The 22,885-nt window shown below is 42.8% G+C and overlaps 2 protein-coding genes across 3 annotated transcripts in view; both read left to right on the forward strand.

The window, feature by feature from the left end:
• The first annotated feature begins 4,075 nt into the window (after positions 1-4,075).
• On the forward strand, positions 4,076-19,170 carry EPHX4 (epoxide hydrolase 4). The gene is made up of 7 exons (XM_072343657.1): positions 4,076-4,396; positions 6,976-7,061; positions 10,509-10,666; positions 12,633-12,761; positions 14,559-14,662; positions 15,481-15,629; positions 18,253-19,170. Exons 1-7 carry the CDS (start codon positions 4,154-4,156, stop codon positions 18,485-18,487), a joined length of 1,104 nt encoding a protein of 367 aa, XP_072199758.1. The 5' UTR covers positions 4,076-4,153; the 3' UTR covers positions 18,488-19,170.
• A 601-nt stretch (positions 19,171-19,771) lies between these two features.
• BTBD8 (BTB domain containing 8) overlaps positions 19,772-22,885 on the forward strand; it is a 33,013-nt gene continuing 29,899 nt past the window's right edge. Inside the window, exons 1-3 of one of the 2 annotated variants that reach the window (XM_072343748.1) lie at positions 19,772-19,865; positions 19,962-20,144; positions 20,241-20,426. In XM_072343748.1, coding sequence (XP_072199849.1) covers positions 20,035-20,144; positions 20,241-20,426 — 296 coding nt within the window. In that variant the 5' untranslated portion in view covers positions 19,772-19,865; positions 19,962-20,034. Of the gene's footprint in view, positions 19,866-19,904; positions 20,145-20,240; positions 20,427-22,885 lie in introns of those variants that run through there. The other variant, XM_072343750.1, reaches the window with a different exon arrangement.

The raw sequence follows: 22,885 nt of genomic DNA on the forward strand, positions 1-22,885 counted from the left end.
AATAAATTACAAAGCATGCATAAAAACAGCAGCATGGGTAAGGAGATAGTGCTAGCCCTGAAATACCTATTCTGCCTTAAAAAGCTATTCTGTATCTTCTATTTCTGTTGCTGTTGGAATGGTAGTACTTCATTAACTTGTAGGAAGACTGTACATTGACAAATGTTCACAGAGATATTGCCACTTGAAATGTGTACGGAAGTACTCTTACATGAGCTCTGTGTGGATGTATTCTCATCTGTCTACTATTGGGGAAACCTCAGTACTTGGCTAGGAAAGAGATTCTGGGTGAAATATGGGTTGTAAGGCACAAGGATACTATTAAGATGTCGTGTTTCCATTCTGCATCAGAACTGATTTAGCCCTGCCTTCATTTCTGGTTTATACATCATAAATAACTCTCCATTCTGAGATGAAATATTACAGTACACATCCACTCTACCTTGCCATTGCCTGGACATGCTTTCTAATGCAAGCTTAAGATCCCTTGCTTTGGAAATACATGTGATGGAAGGGAGGAGGAGAAATTATTATTTACATTTCACTATTCTATGTAGCTATGGGTGCGTTATTGATGGCATATAAGAGTTGGTGCTCTTGTTCCTTCAAAATTCCAGCTCCTGTAACAACTTTTCTGGTAACAGCTTTACCTGCTGTGGTAGACCTGCAGAGGTAGATGTGAAATTAGCCCTCTCACTAATTGTGATACACAAGTAAGAAGAATCACACCAGTCTTTCACACCACTTCATACTGTCGATGGCGATTTTAAGTCACAAAGTCAGTGGCGCTACTGCTAACCTGATAAACCTTGTCTTTGCATTCTACAAGTCACTTAGAGGATAATCAATTCCTCCCTACAGACAGATGCCTGAGTTCAGAGGAAAGGGAGATGGCCTCCAAGTGCATAGCAAGCCTACAATTTTTGTCTTATTCTAGAGCAGTCACCACTTTCAAGACAATGCAGCCTGCAAACAAAAACTGACTGAATACACTAAGTATTGCTAGTTACCTGACTATGCAAATGTGTGTAAAGTTCTGTTTTGCTATGTTGACTTCAACATTTGTGGAAATAGCTTCACTAATGCACCATTTCTAGCATCTGCACAGGTATATCACATCTAAAAGATTAAATGTCCTTTGTCACTAACTAACAGAACGTGTTAATTTGTTTACTCTCAGTTGGAAGCAGCCAGTGATGTGCAAAGGCGTCCTCTTTTGTCTCTCAGAAATGGGCTGAGTTGAACTGACAAAAGCTGAGTAGGCAGATGGCACATAGCGGAGGGCAAAGCACGCTGACAAAGCTTGTAAAACAATCTGCCCTGGGGTTGATTTGGCTTGGAATTCATTACAACTATCTGAAGCAGAAGATTGGAAAATCTAAATACAAGGATGCTAGAGAAGGATTTGCAATTTTGAGGCTTCTCAACTTTAGCCATATTTGCCATTAGCTGGCATGAAATCTACAGAAGGGCAGCCCCAACAACATCTTTGTACAAAAGCTGCTCAGAACTGCAAGGTTCTCAGTGCTCCCATCTTTCAGCTCTGGTACAGGATCCATATCTAACAGCTGAGTCTGTAAGAAATCTGACATAAAACTACCCGGGCAGTTAGATGTATAAACTACAAATGGATTTATTATTACAAAGAAAAAGAAAAAAGTAGACAGCTCTGAGGTTTGTACACCTTGCTTTGTTTAGCCAAATGCCTGCTTGTAACAATGCACATCGCTGTTCCATGCTTAATCCTTCCTCTACTCTAGATGGCTACTGTCATTTTGTGAATGCTGTGCCAATCTATGGCAGCGCTTTCATTGACCTTTTATTGGAGGTAGGTGGAAGCTCATGGTCAACTCCAGATTTTCCAACCCTGTTTCTCCAACTTTTCTTAAGGGACACTATCTGGTAAGTCATTCTAATGCCTGGCTCAGTAAGGAGCACATTGATTACTGTGACATGAACAACAGCATTGGTCATTTTCCTCCAGCCAAACTTTACAACTTCACTAAGTGGACTGCTGGTCTGCTTGATACGCACTTTGGGGAAAATCCTGCTGCAGCCAATCTGGAACTGAGCAGGTGAGGCCTCTTCCCTGCAAAAAAAAATGGCTATCATCATGAAGGCTGATGCATAAAAATGTGCTGTTCCTAGGGTTGGCAGTATGAGTAATCAGAGAATGAACAGAAGGTTCAGGCTTGGTAAGCATGATTCATGTAATCCTGATGGAGTCTGCAGAGGTTGGTGTCTTAACTGAATCATAGCAGCTTCTGGTGTTATTGCTGCTCTTCTTGCCTGAGACAAGGACAGGAGCCTAACGTAGCCTTACACACTTTTCTGAAGCAGTCTGATAAAGCCTTGATTTCAAATCTGCAGAGCTCGCATTAAGACAAGCATGGCTAGCAAACAGCAGGATTCAAATACTTTTCTAATTACATAAATCAATAACACAGTTGTCAGCTGCTGTGGGTTACTAAGATTTAATTTGTTATTGATGAAGGCAGAGAAGTTTGGTTACAGCTAATTGAAGATGTCACCTTTACTAGTAGAAAAAAAAAATGTTGCTTTTCTATTCTTAAGCTTTAAAGAATGGATGAAAATTGGCAACATTCCTTTCTGTTGCTTCAGTTCTTCATTCCAGCACCTGACTACTGAGAAAGCAGTCAGATGTTGGAACAGGTTGTCCACAGAGGTGGATGCCCCAACTCTGGAGGTGACTGAGGCCAGGTTGGATGTAGAGCTGGGCCATCTGATCTAGTACTGGATTTAGCAGCTGGCAGCCCTGCCTGTGGCAGAGAGGTTAGAACCTGGTGATCCTTGAGGTCCCTTCTAACCTAAGCCATTCTATGATTCGATTTAATAAAAGAGAACTTGGACCTGTTGAAACCAGCATTAATCCTGCCACCGCCTTCCACAGGGATTACATTTCAGCAGTGAGGTATATATTTTTAAGTGTAAGTTCAAAACAAGTAGAAGAGCGCATTTGGTGTGCAATAGACAGAAATGGTCTGTAAGCTGTGTTCCATGCACAGTATAATATATACTGTCTGTAAGCATGCAAGTACACAAGTCCAATTTTGTTGGTCTTTTTTCAGTAACTCATTAAATTACACATGCTAATTAACAGACACGTAGTCTCTTCCTGACTGCTTCTATTTGCACAGTTTTAGGGAGCAAAAACACCCCTTGGAAGTTCTAATCCTCCATATTAAACTGAACCAAACACAAACTCTGGTCACAGTCCAATCCACATGACTGCTGGGCAAGTCACCTGGCAGGCAACAATGTGCAGGTCTGCGTTACAGGCTGGCATCCGCCCCAGGGCCTCTCCAAGCCTTGGACCTACTGCATCCCACTGAGGAACAGGGGAGGTGGTGTACCTTGAGGGGAACTGAGCTTGTTCAGCTCCCTGTGTCAGCTCCAGGGGCTGAGAACTCGGTACCAAACTCAGTGTTTGGAAAATGGCTGCTTATGATGGTCCATTTGCCTCTACTAGCCAATTTCTTCATTAAAGTTCCATTTTCTAAATTATAAATATTTGTGATGGAGCTCAGAATTGGTATGTTTTTCAGAAACACTCATACTAACATGCAGTTGAGATTGTAATATGTTTACAGCATCGTCTTTCAATGGACAATAGCTAAACAGCAGAGACAGAATGCACACAGTTTTGAAAAATAACTGAAATCTAACTACACGGCCATACACATCCATCTAATCTCACGCTAATAAGGCATGTGCGTCCAAATACGCGACAAGGGTGAGCAAAGCCACCGCATGCATGGACCTTGCGAAGGCAGCAGAGGTGAAGCTGTCCCACGTCTCCCACACGCACTTCTCGCAAAGACCTTTCGGGCGAGTTTCGGTGCGTGCGGCAGCCCTGGCCGAGGACGCGGCCGGGAGCAGCCCCTTTGCTCCGGACCCGTTTCATCCTTCGTTTCCTGCTGGCCATCGGGCGCAGATCCACCGGCCGGGCCGGCGGGACCAGGCGAGAGGCGCGGCGCCGCGCGGTGCCCGGCAGCGGGGCGAGGGCCTCGGGGACCGCGGGGCGGGCGCGTCGCCGCCGCCGCCGTGAGAGGTGCCTCCGCTCGGGCGGCTCCTGGCGGCGGCGGCGCTGCGAGCCCCTCTCGGCCGGCGGGGACGGCGGCGGCGGGGCCCGATGGCTAGACCGGGTGCTGCGTGCCAGCCGCCCGCCCGCCGGGTGATGGTGGCCGCACGGGCGCTGCTCTTCTGGGCGCTGGTGTACAGCTACTGCGGAGTGTGCGCCTGCATCGCCGGGCTGCGGCTGCTATGGAGCATCGGCCGGCGGCCGGGCGAGACCTTCCGCTGGGTGATGCGGGAGAACCCTCCCGCCTGTCTCAACGACCCCTCCCTGGGCACCCACTGCTACGTCCGGATCAAGGTGAAGGCTGGGGTCGGGGGGAGCGGGCCTCGCCGTGCGCACCCGTGCTCCCGTGCACGCGTCTCGGCTGCGTGCGCGCCCGCCCGCCGGTGCATGCCTGCACACTGGCACCCGTGCATGCTCCCCTCCGCCGGCTCCCCTCCGGGCTCGCCCCGCCGTACGCACGCACCCGGAGCCGTTGCCCCGGGGTGGCCGCGGGAGGAGCCCGGACCGGGCAGCGCTGCCCGTGGGGTGCGGCCCCGCGGCCTCGCGGCGGAGCTGCGGGAGGAGCGCGGAGTGAAGCGCTCAGCCCCGTCCCTGAGGCTGCGCGGTTAGAGCCCGCAGGGTTGTTAGAGACTGCTCTGGATTTCTGCCGGCGATCTGCTCCTCCGGCAACTGCCCGGAAAGAAGTTGCTTTAGCTCGGTTTATTCCGCAGCTGTAGGTGAGCGCTGCAATTTTCATAGCGTTATTTTTAGTGGAACGAGTACTGAGAGCATTGTTCCGAGGGCTCTGTGCAGCCTTTTTTTTTTTTTTTTTTTTTTTTTTTTTTTCTTTTGCCATACAGCGCTAAATTATTCAGCCTCCCAGTCCCTCACAATTTGCCTTCTTGCTTTTTCCCAACATCACCAGGAGGCATGCACACAACTGCTGCTCTCAAACGCTGTATTTGCCTCTCCCATAGCGCTAAGCAGTAATGCCGGGGTTGCCGGGAAGCGAGGGGATGGTGGTAATAACGGAGTCTTTGGGGCAAAGCAGACGGCTTGCCAGGATGACTGTCTACCATTCGGTTCAGGCAACGTGAAAACTCTGGCCACGGGGTAACAGCGGGCTCCTTCTGTTCCCTCCCAGACACATATCCTAGAGATCTGTGCAGGTTTTAGCAAGAGAAAGATAAAAGTGTGTTGCAGAGAAGATGGCAACATCCTATGCCATGTTGTTGCAGTAACAGAAAAGAGGAGAGTGAAAGGAGCAGATGAACAGGTGGAGGATGGGCTTAGTTTGGGGTATGTGATATACAAATTGCTGCTGTACAAGTGATGATTGAATTTGGATGAGTAAAAGCAATGTCCTTAAAAGCAATAAATTGATTAAATAAAAGCATTGAGGGTGAATCCCTAAAGGACACTAAGAGAAAGAAGCAGGATGGAGGAGGGCTAGATGTGTGAATTCAGAATCTCCAGAATAAAACCAAGAAACTTCTGTTGTGTTAAAGGGATTAAAGGCAGGGATGCCACGAAGAATGGTAGAGATGATGTAACATCCTTAAAATTTACTGGGAAGAGATCAGTAAGTACTTAAAAACACAAAGATATTTCAACTTCACTGGCCTCCCAGAAGAGAAGTAACAATGTAATTGTTGGTGGAATCGAGCAAAAAATCCCTACTGTATCTATAGTGAGTACAAAAATAAGAAAACAGATGTGCCCTTTTCACAGCCCTCTCAAACACCAAGACATACGTTAATGGCTTTGTAGCTGGTTTGTGACTTTGCTGTGCAAAAGTATTTCAGACAGTTTGAAGCACTGTGGGCAAGAAAAGCTTTCTGCACAGTTCTGACCCTTGAGGGCTCAATCAACAGCAAAGGCAGGGGTTTTATCTTCCCTTTTTAAAACAGCAGAGACAGATGAGGCTCTGACATTTGTTCAGGAGCAGTATGGCCTTTCTTCCTGCAGGATCCTTCAAATAACTCCTAAATAGCATGTTGTATTTTATGGGCTAAGTGCTTCCCAACTTCTGTATCCACATCTGTGTAAGAATTCAGTAAACCTGGTAGGTCATCATTTCAGTTTTAAATTCTGCCAGATTTGACTCCGAGTTAGCATAAGCTTGCACGCATCCATTCATTTCAATGGCATTTCAGTATTAAGCCTCTGGACAGCTATCACTAACTTGTCTGCTGGTGATTAGACTTCTTTGTTTAAAAGATACATCAGGAATAGTCACTACAGACCGGGTAGAAAGAAGATGGTTACATAAGGGCTTTCTCCTCCAAAGCTAGTCTGAAGCCTTGAACAGAAAAAAAGCGAGCAGAAAGAACTTCCTTTGTAGTCAATTACTTTTGACTGCTTTGTTTTTTCTAACAACCCATGCAGTGCTTTATTGTGCAAGATTGTAACTTTATGCTTTTAAATAGTTGCACAACCTTAGAAACTAAGTGAAAGATGAAAAGTGCATTAAAAGTACATTATGTCTGAAAGTCTTTCCATCAAGCACATGCTATGTCTGCTAGAAAGCAAGGTCCTGGCTTTTATAGTGATCTTCATCCACCTCCTCATCCTTATGCCAGGGGATGATCTCTCAGAACCCTGAGTGCGCGCTCCTGGGTGAAGTGTCACACACTGGCATTGCTGGGCATGTGTCACAGCTGGCTGTACAGGAAGGGGCTGTGGCCACTGGGCTGTGGGATGCTCAGGATTGCCAGGGTGTAACAGTACCTGACTTCAGCATTACAGAAGACTTCAGCTTTGAGAACTGACAGTTTGATGTGTTTTTAGGGTACCTTAGAATGTTGTCTAACACTGTAGTTATTCTTGAATGTCAGTATAGCAGTTACAATGCAGCAGTAAGAGCACCAAACTTCTTTTTCCTCTCCTTCCAGGATTCTGGGTTAAGATTCCACTATGTGGCTGCTGGAGAAAGGGGTAAACCACTCATGTTGCTGCTTCATGGCTTTCCAGAATTCTGGTAAAAATTCCCTACACGCTTTTCTTCTATAAATGAGTCTGCTTAAGATAACTGATATTGATTATCAAAGCTTAAGTAATCTGAGTGAACTGTTCTATAACTCTATGCATATTAACAGTATTAAGATCTAGTCAGGAACAAAGCATTGACACTTCTAACTGCAGCAAACATAAAACATTCCTACAGGCTGACTCAACCCAACTGTCTTTTCTGCACTGTCATTCTATTCTTTCTCAAGTACGTATTCTTTTCTTCAAACTTTGGGGAGAAACTGCTTGTTTTTAATGAACTTCCCTTTTGGAAAATGCACAGCATTTGTACTAACAAGGCTAAACTTCAGAACTGCAGCAGGAGGTGCTGAAATGAGGATCCAATCCATGTTAAGAGCAGTATGGATAGCACTGTTGAAAATATTATACATGAGTTTTAACCAGGGAAGAGAGAGAACTACAAGTTCTATAGGCTGCAAAGCAGCCTAATTTCAGAATGCTATTCAGAGGGGAAAGGTTCTATTATTAGTTCATCATAAGATGAATGACGAATCAAAACCAAGCCTGTACATCAGTTAATAACAATGAAAAGCAGTCATGTGTCTGATGTTTGAACCAAATCACTTCAGCTGTAACACCCCAGTTTAACTAGGAGGCGTGGCTTGCAGAACTTCCACATAAAAAACAATAAGTGAATAGAGAAAGTGGTGATGCCAGTAATTCAGCAAGTTCAATGATCCTTTTCCTTTCTAAACTCAGATATGGAACTGTAATCTTTCAAGCCACAGTGAAGTCATACCATGATAAATTGACCCAGGTCAATGAGAGGCCAATTCTCTTCCCTTAGCAATTTCCTGTAGATATGAAAGGCATTGAGGATGACGGTAAAGAGTCACATTTATTATTTAAAGATAAATTTTCAAATAAATATATTGTCCCAATACTAAATTGCTAATTACGAGTCCAAAGGCTGTACACATCAATTAGAAAGTCAGTTACCTTGGGGGGATGCATACTAAATGCAAGTATTACACATATCTTGCAGAATGGGTGTTTAATGTGCATTCCAACATAGTAAGACAGCTGAGAATGAAGCTTATTTTCACCACAGTGGAAATAATACGCAAAAATTAGCATTTCATGTATATATTCTACTGAAATCCAGTACATATCAAAATTCAGACAGCTGTTTTTAAAATTTAGAATGGCGAGCCATGCTTTAGGTGATAGTTTATATATTATCTGACCATTCAAATAGAATGGAATAATGATTAAAAGACTAATGTAGGTCACTGGGACCACCAATAGCACATTTTGCTATTTTTAGAAAGAAGAATACATGCTAACAGTTTGCAAAGCAGTCACACTACAAATAACTGATGCTGGTTTGTTGATTCAATCAGTGTGGAATTTTAATGCAAGGACAGAAAACGTTCTCAGAGCATGCAATGCAATAACCACAATTTAAGAGACAATAAAATCTGCATCAACTCTGCACTCTTTGACTAGAAAAAATAAATGGATACAACTCCCATTTACAATTCTTAATTGCAGCAAATCCTTTGCTTTCCTGTGTCTCAAGGTTATAAGTAGGACAACTATAACCAGAGAACACTGACCTTACCAAGTGACTCAGAATGTCTGAAGATGAAAGATCACTTAAGAATACAATGCACCAGAGCCATTATGAGCTTTAGACACATAAGAACTTGAAAATCAATATCAATTTTGTGGAAAGACAAAATATTTGAAAGTGAGCGTGATGTGCTGAGACAGCTGGGTACCTGCAGGGATGTCTATAAGCTGCTAGATTTTGTACAAGCTGCCTTTCAGAAGTAACATGAATACAAAGTCACAAAATAATTTCAGTTATTTAGCCTTATGATAATGAAGGTATTCACCAGCATTCCAATTTCTGCTCACAAAGCAACTGTCTAATGGTTATATTTCAGACATGGTAAAAAGGTTTCTTTGGATATGAAAAACAGTCGGACATTTGGTGATGTATGGGCTGTTGCGGATAGCAGTTAGACATGCTCTGAAACAAACACAGTTTATTTATTTATTTCTGGCCCTCATTTCTTCTTACTGAAATATACATGATAGCTACAACAGTTACCATGGCAAATTCAGCTTCCAAATCATTGTATAATGCATTTAAAACTTTAATTCCTTGAGATGTGTGATAAACCTTGCATTTGCATCATACAGCACTGAAATGAAAACGTTCTGACTGCTCTGTTTACATGAATATGAATTTCTACAATTAAGAGGTATTACTGTAATATTACTTATGGTATATTCAGAATGCCTAAGGCTGGAGGCAAAGCTAAAGGTGGAATACCCAGTGGACTGATGTAGACAGTTTGAATTCAGATAGAATTCTGTGCCTCTTTCATGATACCTGATGATTCTAATGCTTTCTATTATCTACCTGACAGAGACTGTTGAAACAAGAGCAGAAGAAAAAGCTAGATCCTAGCAAAAGGGGATGCAGTTAATGTTATTTATGTCTAGAAGGATGACGTTTTTCACTTATCTTTCTATTACAATCTAAGGCCAAGTCTTCTTGGTGCTGGCTATTCTGAAATTTAATTGGTGTCAATAACACACGAAGGCAGGTAGTTCTTTCAGGATCATCTTCACCATTTTCCTGCTATTTTTGCATTACAATCATACTCATCCAGTCACTACATACTATTGCAGAATGAGGAATAATTTGAGACTTTGCCTTTTTCATTTTGCATATCTTTTAAAGTATGTGATGCTCCCACTCTTTTCCACAGAAATGCGAGCAATCCAAAGCTTGGTGGAGTTACCAACACACTGAGAGATTGTTCTGGAACAATTCTAGCTGTATAGTGACACAGATGAAAGTGTGCACAATATAAATCATATGAAATTCACCACATTCATTTGTTATTCATTGTATTTCTTTCTTTGGCTAATTTAGCATATGAATTGCCTGACATTCCTTTTCTGAAAAGGAAAAAAAAATAAATCTTTCCCTTGAGGCGTATTTCCCTAGTCCGTCAAAATTTGCATATGAACAAGTCAGGGAGAAGAGAAAGCCTTTCAGACCTTACTTTTTTGACGATGAAATGGTTACAAGGATAAGATAGAATACTCCACGTAGGAGTCTACACGTGCTCTGTTTTATGCCTGCTTCCTTTGCAGCAAAGGGGCCACGCCAGACTCCAGAAACTGTTAAAATATCCAGGCCCTGGCCATGCTCCCTCTTTGGCAGCTGCATTTCTTTACTGGAGAATTCAAAAAGGGAGCACAAAATTGCCATAGCCACAAGGGATAAGCAACATACCATAGAAAGAGAAAAGAATCTAATTGCAAACAAAGCCATGATAATTTATCCTCAACTACTTGGGAACAAAACCACTGACTGCATTTTAGTATCATGCTGCTTGACCTTATAACTCCAACTTTTTTTTCCCTCTGTTAGGTATTCTTGGCGCCATCAATTGCGGGAATTTAAAAGTGAATATCGAGTGGTGGCCCTGGATTTGAGAGGTTATGGAGAAACAGATGCTCCTTCTCACAAAGAAAACTACAAATTAGATTTCCTGATAACAGATATAAAAGATATTTTGGAATCTCTAGGTGCGTTAGTAGAAGACAAACTACTCAGCTCATGGAAAAAAAACCACAAGTGTATAAATACTTGTCACTGATTTCAAAACAACTGCTTCTCTTTTAGATATACACGTTCTAGATATGTAGAGATATAAAGCTAAGGATACTCCTTACATATGGACTGTTAGAGTACAAATGGAAAAGGTTTGTTTTCCAGTCATGACATGTACATCGGTAAAAACAATATGTAAAGGTGATTTTCCATCATAAATTCCAAAAACTCTTCTCTCTGTGCTGTGAAATGCAGTACAACAAACCCATGACATTTCCCCTAACTAAAAAGACCCTTCACTTTCTCCTAACAGTCAATAAATACTATTATGGATTAGTCTAATGGCACTTGCAGACAAGAGAATTTCTATCAAGTGAAATTATTCTAGCACAAACAAGACAGAATAAGTATTGTGGACTTTGTAATGATGATGACAGTATATCTGATGCGTTAAGAAAAAAAAATCCCAAAATACTACTCCTGCACATTAGTCATTTCTCAAGAGCTGAATCACTCTGTCTTACACAACAGTGACAGGAGCAGAAGGGAGAGAAAAAGATGCACTGCTCTCTGTGGCAAATACATGGTGTAGTAGATCTTGAACTGAAGCATTTTGGCAAATTTTTCCCCTTCAGTTCAGAAGGAAGCACAGCTGATCTGACAATAAAAAACAACACCTAGTGAGGGGTATTTCCTCTCTGTACAAATGAGACAAAACATAAGCCTCGTTTTAATTCTTTAGATACTCTAGGGATAGTGAAACAACTAACAGTAAGAAACAGTACAGCAGTTCTAAGGCTTGCTTGCAACATCTGAATATTGTCAGAAAATTGGGCAGGCAGTTTCCACACTGCACTTACCATTTTCCAACCTTTGCTGGTTGTGCTAATCTCCACGGTAATGCCATGGTTATGATTGTGAAGGGCTCTCATCATAATGAAATTTCATATGGATTTAAAAATTTCTGGAAAAAAGTATTTCTGAGACTTCCTATCCTTCTTCTAGCTCTCAGGTAAATTCCTTTGGAGATGCTGATTACATCAAATGTGCTTGATGAGATTTTTATTCAAGAGGGATTTTAAGGTGCTTTGATAACTGTGTCCAGATTTGTCAGAATTCAAAACAATTGGGCTTTTATACATTTTATGTGTAGCATATGTGCTTAGTATTACAAGCCTTAGTGAGAACTATGATAATATCTGACACAGCAGTATGTATTTGAGGAATGGTTGAGGAATAGTTACGCTTTCAAAAACAGACATAATTTCCCTGCCACCTTTTATTGCTGCAAAATTCCCATTTCCATCAATGGAAGAGTAATTAGGTAAATGCTAAGAACGCTGAAAAACTGACATCAAAACAGCATATGGAGAAGTGCCTCTTCTATACTTCTAAATATTTAAATGCGTGTATTCATCTCTACATATATGTGTATTACCTGTATGGATATCAAGTATAATCTAGCACCAATGATGATGTATAGTGCTTAGCTAACCTCCTGTATTTAAATCAATCCGTAAAGATTAATTTTACTCAGGAGGGACTCATGACATTTCCCAGCCTTTCAGTCTGCAGTTTCAAACTCCATACTCCCTAAACACAACACATGCACATACATTATAATGACTGCAATTTGAATCATTTCTTTGACTCTGTGGTAGCTGATATGTGAACACAGTGGCATTTGAATACCACATTATTTCAATTTGACATTGATGTTAAAATGTAATTGAAGTAAAATTTAATAATTTTAATTATGTATTATACTTTTTGCTGTAATAAGACCTTTTTTTCCTGGCCATTAATAATGGAAGCAGTGCAGTATTAACTAGTTACATTAATAAACATGCTGGATCATCTATTCTATCCAGCAGTTACTGTATGTGATGATTTCTATGGAATTTCTCTGAAATAAAATACAGATTTGTGTTTATGTGGTAGGATACAACAAGTGCGTGTTGATTGGCCATGACTGGGGAGGAATGATCGCTTGGTTAGTGGCTATATGTTACCCTGAAATGGTGACTAAACTGATCGTGGTTAATTTCCCTCATCCTTCAGTGTTTACAGGTGAGTTTTATAGTAGTTATGATATTTTATATGTTAATCCAGAGTATTTGCATTACAATTGTGTTTGCTCTGAGTGATTAAAGAAGAATCAGGCATTTATTTGTTTAGATGTTGTTACCTCTCACAGTTTGGAATGTGCTTTATGGAGCAGTAAGGTATCCAGCATTATACTTTGGGAAATAATTTATTATAGGAAGTGGGAATGTTTGCAAGCAAATTTACTGAGTTTTCTTTTTAATCCTTGAAGTCTGACAAATATAATTTTCATAAGAATGAATCTGACAGGATAGAATTCCCTGAACATGGCTGTGTGATTCCTAGGTTAAGGTTGCACTGTACTATAAAAACTGTATAAAACAACCTGGGAATCAGACTTCTAGAATGTAATCCTGATTTAGGTGACAAGTGAAACTTTATCTTGCACAATATTCACTGGAACAAGACAGCCTTTCCAGTCTACTTACCAGAAGCTCAGGAACGTGCTGGCAGTTAGCTAAAAAAGGGATTTAGGTGCACTAGCAGAATTTGCTGTGTGACAGGTTTTGAGTTTGCCTGCTACCCTCAATTACAAAATATTTCAGAGGGATTGGATCTGCATTCAGTAATTACAATGACTGTAGTACCTCACTCATTTTAGTTTCTCAAATTGCTGACTTTATGCTATTTCCATTTTTAAAGTCACCCCATTTCCCCAGAAATAGTTTAGAAAATTCAGCAAAGCTTTATTTTTCATCCCTGTTGAATATAAATCTGACCTTATGACATCATGGAATCAGAACTCTTCACACATTGTTCTCACAATGTACTCAGTCACCTTTCCAAGGTATTAAAGAACATTTTGCCAGGTAGTTAAGCTTCACTTACCCAAGGAAATGTCTGTTCTTCTCCACTGGAGCAAGCAAGAGCTGCAGCAGTTCTAACACTAAGGACAGGAGCCAGGCTGTAGAGGAGAAAAATACATATTACTATTTCTTAATATATGTTTGCATATTTTTAAAGAACAAAGTATGTTATGCAGCTTGATAAAGTCTCCGTGGATCAAATTTCGCAAACTGTAAATAAAATGAAAACAGAGAGCTTATACACTGGCCACTGCTTGTCACAGTCCTTACTATCAAAGTCTTATCTTTAAAATATTTTTGTTAGCACAATTAATGCCGTAACAGCAGTTAAAACACTCCCAGGAACTCCGAAGGGATTTATGTATTTATGCATTTGAAATTCCTTGATGTTGTACCTTCCATGTCACTGCTTTGGGCACACTCTAATCACATAGTTACTTAATGCATGCCATTCCTCGTTGCTAACTGATAGCAATTATGACACCAGATTTTTAAGAGTTCCATCTCAGGTTTCTTGACTTACCACTCACAGTGTAAGTCAATTAACATCTACAGATTTCTCTACATCTCATCTTTGATGAGAGAATTACTTACAGGCAAAAGTAACATTTGTATTTATGCCTTTTATTCGATACCTGAAAAAATGCTGTGGACTAGCTGCACAGATTGAGCTCTTAAATGAAAACCTTTCATGTGATTAAGCTCTTGAATGTCACTGCTCTCACCTAATCTTTGGAAGGCTTCTGTTTTGCTGCCTGTTTCTACTAACACATATAAAAGCAGCAAATCTTAATGGCCATGTCATACACTTACGGCTGAAAAAATAATCATCTCTTGTCACATAGTGCAGTATTTTTAAAACATTCCTTTAAGTTTTAAAAAAATAGTGATATTAACAGTAATTTTGTTTAAGTCATCAGTTTTCATTTTTAATTCATGGGCATTTTTGTTTCAGAATACATTCTACGACATCCATCACAATTGATTAAATCTGGTTACTACTTCTTTTTCCAAATGCCATGGTTTCCTGAATTCATGTTTACAGTAAATGATTTCAAGGTGAGCAAAATGAGTGCTCTTGTTTGTATATTTAACTGTGAGCAATGGAAGAATTACCACGTACATTGATCCCTTTTTGTGTAGTGATAATTATTGGGGAAAAAAAAAAAAACAACAGATCTTTCTGATTTTTCTGCAGTTTTACATATTAATGCAAAGTAGAATAAAAGCATAAAGAACCTGTGCTTGATTTGGGATATCTGGCAGGCATTTGGGCACATACATACTGTTAACCTCCAGCACTACAGTGTGTTATTCCACCTTGGAAGTCAGCTGGTCACATGCTGCACTCTACCATGGACACGTTTGGTACCAGGGGAGCTGTTGACTTAGCTGCAGCTCCTGAGAGCAGTGGGACATCCCCTCATCATGCACTGACTGCTGCAGGGTGAGAAGCCTAGCAGCTTGAATATTGCATTCTTTCAGGTGGTTAATTCTGCCTGAGAAACCAGTAAGGCCAACATCTTATATAATGTTAAACAAACAATATTAACGAATTGAAAGAGAAAAGAGACCCACACATATGCAGCACAGCACTCTCAGTGCTGCAGGCATACAGGACAGCAAGCTGGTGGGGTGCCAGCTCCTTCTGCCTCCCACCTCTCAGCTGCTGGGCTCCATTCCAAGGAAAAAAGTATGTGCCCACAGCCTGCCACTGCCTGTCATGACAGGCTAAGGTAACTGGCAATAGTGCTACTTGTGTGTACTCCATTCTGGAGTAATCTATGTATAAGTAGGCTTTAGAAAGATGTGTCTTGTTGAAGGAAAGAAACAGCATTTTGTAGAAATGTGATGGCTTTTTACTCTTCCTTTGGTAGGTTCTGAAAAGTTTATTTACCAGCCAGACCACTGGAATTGGAAGGAAAGGATGTAGATTAACAGCAGAGGATATTGAAGCATATCTCTATGTCTTTTCACAACCTGGAGCATTAACTGGACCTATCAACCATTACAGAAATATTTTCAGGTCAGTATAACATTCTGAAACAAGGTAAAATATTCTAGAGCCCTCTAGAGGCCAAAGGCGTTATTGCATCTTCTGCCGCTAACGTGAAAGGGAAAAAATACGTACACATTTCTAATGTCTCAACCGTTAACAAAAAACATTTGGTGTCATGCAGCAAAATACACTGAAATAGTTGTCCACACAAAACAAAGTAAGAACCAGAGTTTTCTCAAGCAGCTAGACTTGGCCTTAGAGGCTCATACCCTCAGCATGTCTACCAAAAAATTAACAGGGCCAAAATGTGTTTAAATGTGGTCATTCTCTACTCAGGACTTGTGGCCCTGGGCTGCAGGGATATATCAAGAGGTATGAACTCTTTAATCCCTTAATATCTGTTTCCAGCAGTGTTAAACTTTCTTTCCTGAACTCAGCAGAGTTTTTGAAACAGATTAACTTTCAGCTTTCCCCGTTCCAAACCTAGTGCCACCCTTCCTGCTCCTCTTGTGCCTTCCTCATTGTCACTGCCAGGAAAGCAGTCAGCAGGGCAGTGCTGGAAGGAAAACAGGTGTTCAAGCTAGGTGCTGCCTGCACAGGCTGAGACTAAACAGCATAGAGAGATAGCGTGTTATCTTATAAGCTAACACCAAGCACAGACACCAACGGTGAATAAGAGAAGTGGCTGTGCTTGTAGGAGTGCCCCTGTTTGCAGTCACACTGCGTGGCTGATAACACCAGCTGGGACATCCAAGGACAACAGGAGCTGTGTAGCATCACAGCAGTTCCCTGGTGCTAGAACGGCACAGCCACAACCCGCAGGGTATGGCTAATGAGCATCTGGAGAGGCAGGAGGGCCCTGGAGGGCCCTGAGCCTTGCTTGTTAGGTTGGCCAAAGAACCTCGCATCAGTGAGTACACATTAAGCAGCTGTGGCAGCAGCAGTGAAGAGACTGCAGCAGTTGCATGGCTGTGGGATTTGCATGAGTAGAAGAGTTATGTGTTTAAACTATCAGTTCAGGCCTTTTTCAGGCTCAAAAGAAAGAGAGGTATTAATCAGGAAGTATATTCACAGAACCATTAATTCCTCAGTACGAAAGTTCTTGTGCACTGCCTGGCTTACCTTTCTAATGAAAATACTCCTGGGATGAATTCAGAGAATAACATTCTAGGTGGTATCAGCCACAACATAGCAGGATTTCCATTGGAAAAAACAACATAGGTCTTCAGCTCTTTCTGTTCTTGCCACCAATTCTAATGGTCACATGTCAGGTGAATTATTAGCTATTATAACTGGATTGAAATTTTTTTGTCCTCTCGTACAAGCTGCACTTTAGTTCTATTGACTTGGATTCCCCATGATTCCCAGTGGGCTGACACTGGTCTCCTACATGTGAGAGGTTTCTGTCTCATTGCTGTCCCCCTGGAGCCCTGATTCTTCAAAGCTTAATTTTTCTGGAAGATTATTTCCAAAGAGATGACTGAAATGAGCTTCCTCCCATCCACTGTGAACACTTACTTCTATAAACAGAACAGCAGTCACCCTGTTACTTTGGATAGAGTTTTCCCAAGCAAGGCAAAGAAACTTGCAAGGTCCTTAGAGATGAATCTAAATGCACTGAACTGGATCATCAGATTATCAATTATTTAAGATGCTACTATGAAAAATCTCTGGTTCTGGGGGTTGGGCCACATTGTTAGAAACAATGAAATCTAAATCCACTGCCACAGAGAGTCATTTTAAGAATTTTCTTAGTTCATCAGTCAAAATGTGTATGATAACAATAATGAAAAGATGGTAGTAAACATCCAAAAGGTTATTTACAGGAAAAACTTACCCATATGGAAGCCTTTGGTCTGCTAGGTACCACTGAGGCAATCTCCACCAAGGAGCAATCTCTAAGAGATGCTTCCTTAGTGGTGCTCAGCCCTTAAATGAGGTCTAGAGGAGATGGAGTCAAGCTCCACCTTCCAGGAGCACAGCTACATTACTCTCACCTGTGCTCCCACAGCTGACCTGACCCTTGCCTCAGCTGATTAATCAGAGGTTCAGGCTGTGATTACCAATGTCCCATACAAAATGAAATTCTTATTTAAACTGATCTTTTATTACTAATTCTTGGAATCTTATAAGTAGAAAGAAGGAATGTTTCCAAAGTCTCCATTTTTGTCTAACATTAGTTACATTAACTTTATGGATGCCTTGAACGTTATATTCCAAACATGATTCAAAGCATGGTGTTTCACTGAAATCTACATACAGTAGACAATACAGGTTGAGAAATTGGCAATAGCATTCATCAACCCAGGGAAATCCATGGACAAGAGCCCTGGCCATGTTGTTCTACATTCACTTTTATGGAGACTATGGAGCCCCTGGGCTCTGCATCCTAAAGAAACATCATTCATGCTCCAAAAATAAGACTTCTGTTGCAACCAGCTGCTGATTACAGACATGCAACTTCACAATCCTTAACGCTTAGAGCACTTTGAGTCACATGAGGGCTCTCTTCATATTGTAAAAGATACCCCAGAATATGAAAAGCTTGCAATAAGGTTGTCTGTGTTGATTTCAAAAACTAAGTTGAATGATGAAGTAAATTGGTGACTTTTATAAAGCAAGACTAAAGTATGTCTACTTTTTTTTAAAGCTGCCTACCTCTGCAGCACCATGAAGTCATCATGCCAACCCTGCTCCTATGGGGAGAAAGAGATGCATTTATGGAAGTTGAGATGGCAGAAATTACAAGGATTTATGTTAAAAATCATTTCAGATTAACTATTTTGTCCGAAGCCAGTCATTGGCTCCAGCAGGATCAACCTGACATAGTCAACAAGTTGATATGGACCTTTCTAAAAGAAGACACAACAAGAAAGAGAGAATGACTGTACGTGTTCTAAGGAGTTGGCAAAAAAGCTCTTCAGATTTAAAAAGTAATTGTTATCAGGGCCATACTTCCAGCCTGCCTTCTATTTTGAGCTCTGTTAGAGAAAAGTGTTTTTGATGTACTGTACATTTGGACACCAATGTTTCTGCTAAAAGGTGAAGTGAGTATGAGAATACCAACATTGATTTTACCTGTACACTTGTATTTTGCACATAAAAACACCTGCCTTAAGATACGTGTATTTGTATAGAAGGAAAATCGTGGAAAATTGCTTGGTTTTGTTTTCTCCCTTGCTTTACAGTCTCTGTGTGGTGCCTTTACAACTTTATAATGAAATAATGGAGCGGTGCCATACAGAAGGAAGTCACAAGTTTTCATTCTCAATTTGCCTGATTTTTTTAAATGTATTTTACCATGAAAGTTATTAAGTCTTTTTATTATGTATATTTTAGCATACTGGATGACTGAAAAAAAATTGGGGCACATTTCTAGTCTTCAAGTGAATAATGATACATATCTTGTTGTATTGTTGAATGCAGCTGCTTTGTGCAACGTGTTTTTCTTGACTAAAAAATGGGAACCTGTACGCTCAATGTCTGAACAAGAAGAATGGGAAATTAAGATCTAACATGTATCAAAACCACCTCTGTCTAATAAAATGCAACTTACATTACTCCCTTTGCCTGGCTTCCTATGGAGAGGTTTCTTGCTGATGCTCAGAAGTAGGTCTGAATAGCTGAAGTGTCTGCGCCCTTCCTCACATGATGTTTATTGGAATCAGTGCCTCATCCTTCCTACGTTATCATCTACTGTTCTCATCTCCAAGAACTGCTGCCAAGTTTTTTGCCAGTGTTTCAGACACCGTTCCCATAGGGAACACCTATGAATGGTACCTGACATTCAAGTATAATTTTTCCCACAAACGTTTTCAACATTTACACACTTCAGTGTGTACACACACACACACACACACCTCTTAAACCGAGCCGTAAAGCTGGGGGGTATTCCTGTCTCGGAAGGATGCTGCAGTGCTGCTCGTACTGCTTACACAGCAGCCTAATCTCGGTACGAAAACCTCCGCTGGAAACTGAGGCCGTTCCCCGGCTGGCTGCGCCCCGGAGCGCAGCGCTGTGCGGGAGGCTCCGCCAGGTGGCGGGGAGCGGCGGGGAACGGCCGGGACGGCGCTCCCGGCACAGCGCTCCGCAGGGGTGGGGGCAAACCGTAAGGCCGCGCCTCCTTCCCCGCCCGCCCTGCGGAGAGGATGCTCGAGGCGCCGCGGGGAAGGGCGGTACCGGGCGGCGCACCGCGAGCTCTCATTGGCGGAGGAGGCCGCGGCCCTTGGGGCAGCGGGGTGGTAGCCTCAGCAGCATCCTATGGTGCGACGGTGTCTCGGTCCCAGGGGCTGGACCGTGTTGGCGGGAAGCTTGGCAACGCCGCCTCCCCCTTCCCCCATGCTGTCCTTTCTGCCTTAGGGCCGGTGGGACGCGCTGCGGTGTCGTAGCGAAGGGACTGTCCCCGAGCCGGGCGCGCCGTGGCTGCCGGCACATGGCGCGCTGCGGTAGCGGCGCTGTGCCGAAGGGCCCCGGCCCGGGGGCGGCGGAACGGCAGCGGCTGAAAGAGGCGCTGGCCGAGCAGCTGCGGCAGGACATGAGCAGGTAGGGGCGGGCCGGGCCGGCGGTGGCGGTACGGGTGACGGTACGGGTGGCGGTACGGGTGGCGGTACGGGTGACGGTACCGGTGCGCTCCCGCAGGTTGCTGGCGGAGGGAACGCGCTCCGACGTGACGATCCACGTGGGCGACGCGGCGCTGCGGGCTCACCGGGCGGTGCTCCTGGCGCGGGCGCCGCGGCTGTTCGGCGGCTTGGGCGGGGGGCGGCCGCCCCGGGAGACGCTGAGACTGCACGGGCCGGGGCCCGCCGAGCTCCGGCGCTTCTTGCGGTGAGTGCGCGGCCGCAGCGGGCGGGCGGCGGGCTGGGGGCGCTCCTGGGCCCCCGCCTTCCACTTCCCGGCACTAACACCTGTTGGGGAGCTTTCCCTTTCGAAACAGTTCTTTCACAGCCGTCCCGCGGTGCTTGCAGAACGTTTTGCTGTACCTTGCCTATTTCCCACTGCCTCCTCTGACGGCACGCAGCTACGTGGTGCTCAACGTACTGGTATGGTATGTAGGTGTCTGTGCAGTCGAAACGGAGGAAAGACAGCAAAAGTGCTGAAGGTATCCTTTAAAATCGTTTGTGGTTATTGCTATGCTAATAGCAGGGCTATGTGTCAAAAACAACGAAGGGAGAATGTGCTAGAATGTTGAAAAATGATCACTACTGGCCAGGAGGACTTAGTGAGTGATGCATCAGGTCAGCAACTGCGTGGCCATCCCCAAAGTCATCATAGCTGAGGCTGAGCACACATAGTTGTCAGGAGTGCTGAGTGAGATGTGGGTGGGCTGGCAGCTGCCCGGATACTGCTGAGAGGGCTGGGCTGCCTTCCAGTGCCAGCTGCAAGCACCTCTGTGGCATCGCGCTTGTCTGCTCCGAGCTTTAGACCAGTACATGAGGGTCGCTGACCAGTGCCACCACCAGGCCTCACAGTCCTCCCTGACCCATAATACCTCTCATCCTTCCCAGGAGCCAAGCAGTACTTGCTTTACCCTGACAAAGTCACAATGATGCACCTACCTCCTTTGCAGCAGTGCTGATGGACGATGTGGCTGTGCATGGCAGCGGAGCAGCAGGCACTGTCACACTTCCCAAAGAATTCCGGATGTGCCTAGAAGAAAGCATGCATTTTTAGGTTCTTGAGCAGTTGATGAGAGAAAAGACAAGGTGTTGCTACTCTAGTGTTAAATGCCTACAAGTAACATAGGCTGGCCTTTGTTGTTGGTTTCACCCATTCTTTTCATAAATTTGTAAATAAGGCAGCATATGGCTGAAATATTTACTCAGGGTAAATTTTAAGTATGAAATGATTAATATCTAAAGCAATGTGATCAGTGTAGCTGATCAGGCTGATAGCTGGTGTTGCTCAGCTTTCTGTTGGTCTCAATCAGGCATCAGTGAAACAGTGAGAAACAGAACGCGGTTTTAATCTCATTTTTGTCTCACATACATCAGTGCAATTTCCTTACTTTACTCTTCATTAAGTGGCAGTGCAAAAGACTTTCATGCAGATACATGATACTGCAGATTAAAAAACTCCAAATTATTTTAACTTATGAATTGGGGATAATTATCTTAATGACGTATATACTGCTACAGTATACCTTTACTGTCTTAATGGGAAGCACTTAACGTGTCTTCAGCTCATAAATATTTGCTTTTGCTTTGGTCTGTTTGCAGCAGGGCAACTAATGACCTCTGGAGTTCTGCAGGCTCTCCCAGAAGTACAGTGTTAGCTGTGAGAAAGATAACTCTAAACAGCCCATCTAAATAAATCCTTCTCCCTTCTTAAAGCCTCATATTTTTGAAAAGAGCTCTCAAGCTCTTTTCAGTTCTTAGGTGAGCTCCCACATACGTTCTTAACAGTGTACAAAGTTGCATTTTGCAAGACTGCTGTTTTTTCTCAACTTAATCTTCAGTGCTGTTTGATGCTTCAGCATTTGAATTGAGTTACCTGGAAAGTTCTGTGGAAGCGAGTGTCACAGAGTGCACTGAAGTTTAGTGACAGTGAAAGGCTTTGGACCAAGGAAAGGAAGCAGCTCTGGTTAAAAAGAGCTTAGCTTTGTTGTTGGACTGGTGACTTCTGCTCGCATCTGTGATTCTTATAGTTAAGATACAAAGATCTTTGCATATCCAAAGCAGTGCTGTGAGTTACAGTTTGTTGAGAGGAATGCATCCTAGTTCTTGGACCACATGAATCACTATGAGGAGTTGCAGCCTAGATCTTACCAAAGACCTGGTGCTGCCATTGAGCTCCCAAGAGAAAGTTATTTTCAATATAAGTTCTAGATTTTTGGTTATAAATACTGTTCCTCAATAGCATAGAAGCAGAATGCTAGTGTAGTATTGAAGCCTTCATCAGAGCTATAAAAACACTTCATTCCCTTTTCCTGTTTGCATTTAGCTTGTCTTTTAGCTTTCCCTGGGGATTTAGGATTTCTTTTTCTCATAAGCTATATTTGGCTTCCATCTCAGTGAGACTTCCTTTGGGCCTCTGCCTTTCTTGTGCAAGAGGCACATAGGCCATGTGTTACTTGTGTACTGGAGCCTGTGCAGCTCCCATTGCCAGACTTCTGTTTTTGAGCAGGTTGGAGGACATGCTGAGCTTTATACTGATCTTTCTGCACAGCCTCAGTGTGAAATAGCCGAGCCCTGCTTTGTTTTCCCCTTTATACCTTAATGTCTGAGGACACAGGGAAGAAACTATTGGTCACAAGGAAGTGCAGCATCCATATTACAGATGCTCAT

This window comes from Excalfactoria chinensis, chromosome 8, assembly GCF_039878825.1.
Source record: "Excalfactoria chinensis isolate bCotChi1 chromosome 8, bCotChi1.hap2, whole genome shotgun sequence".
NCBI classification, from domain to species: domain Eukaryota; kingdom Metazoa; phylum Chordata; class Aves; order Galliformes; family Phasianidae; genus Excalfactoria; species Excalfactoria chinensis.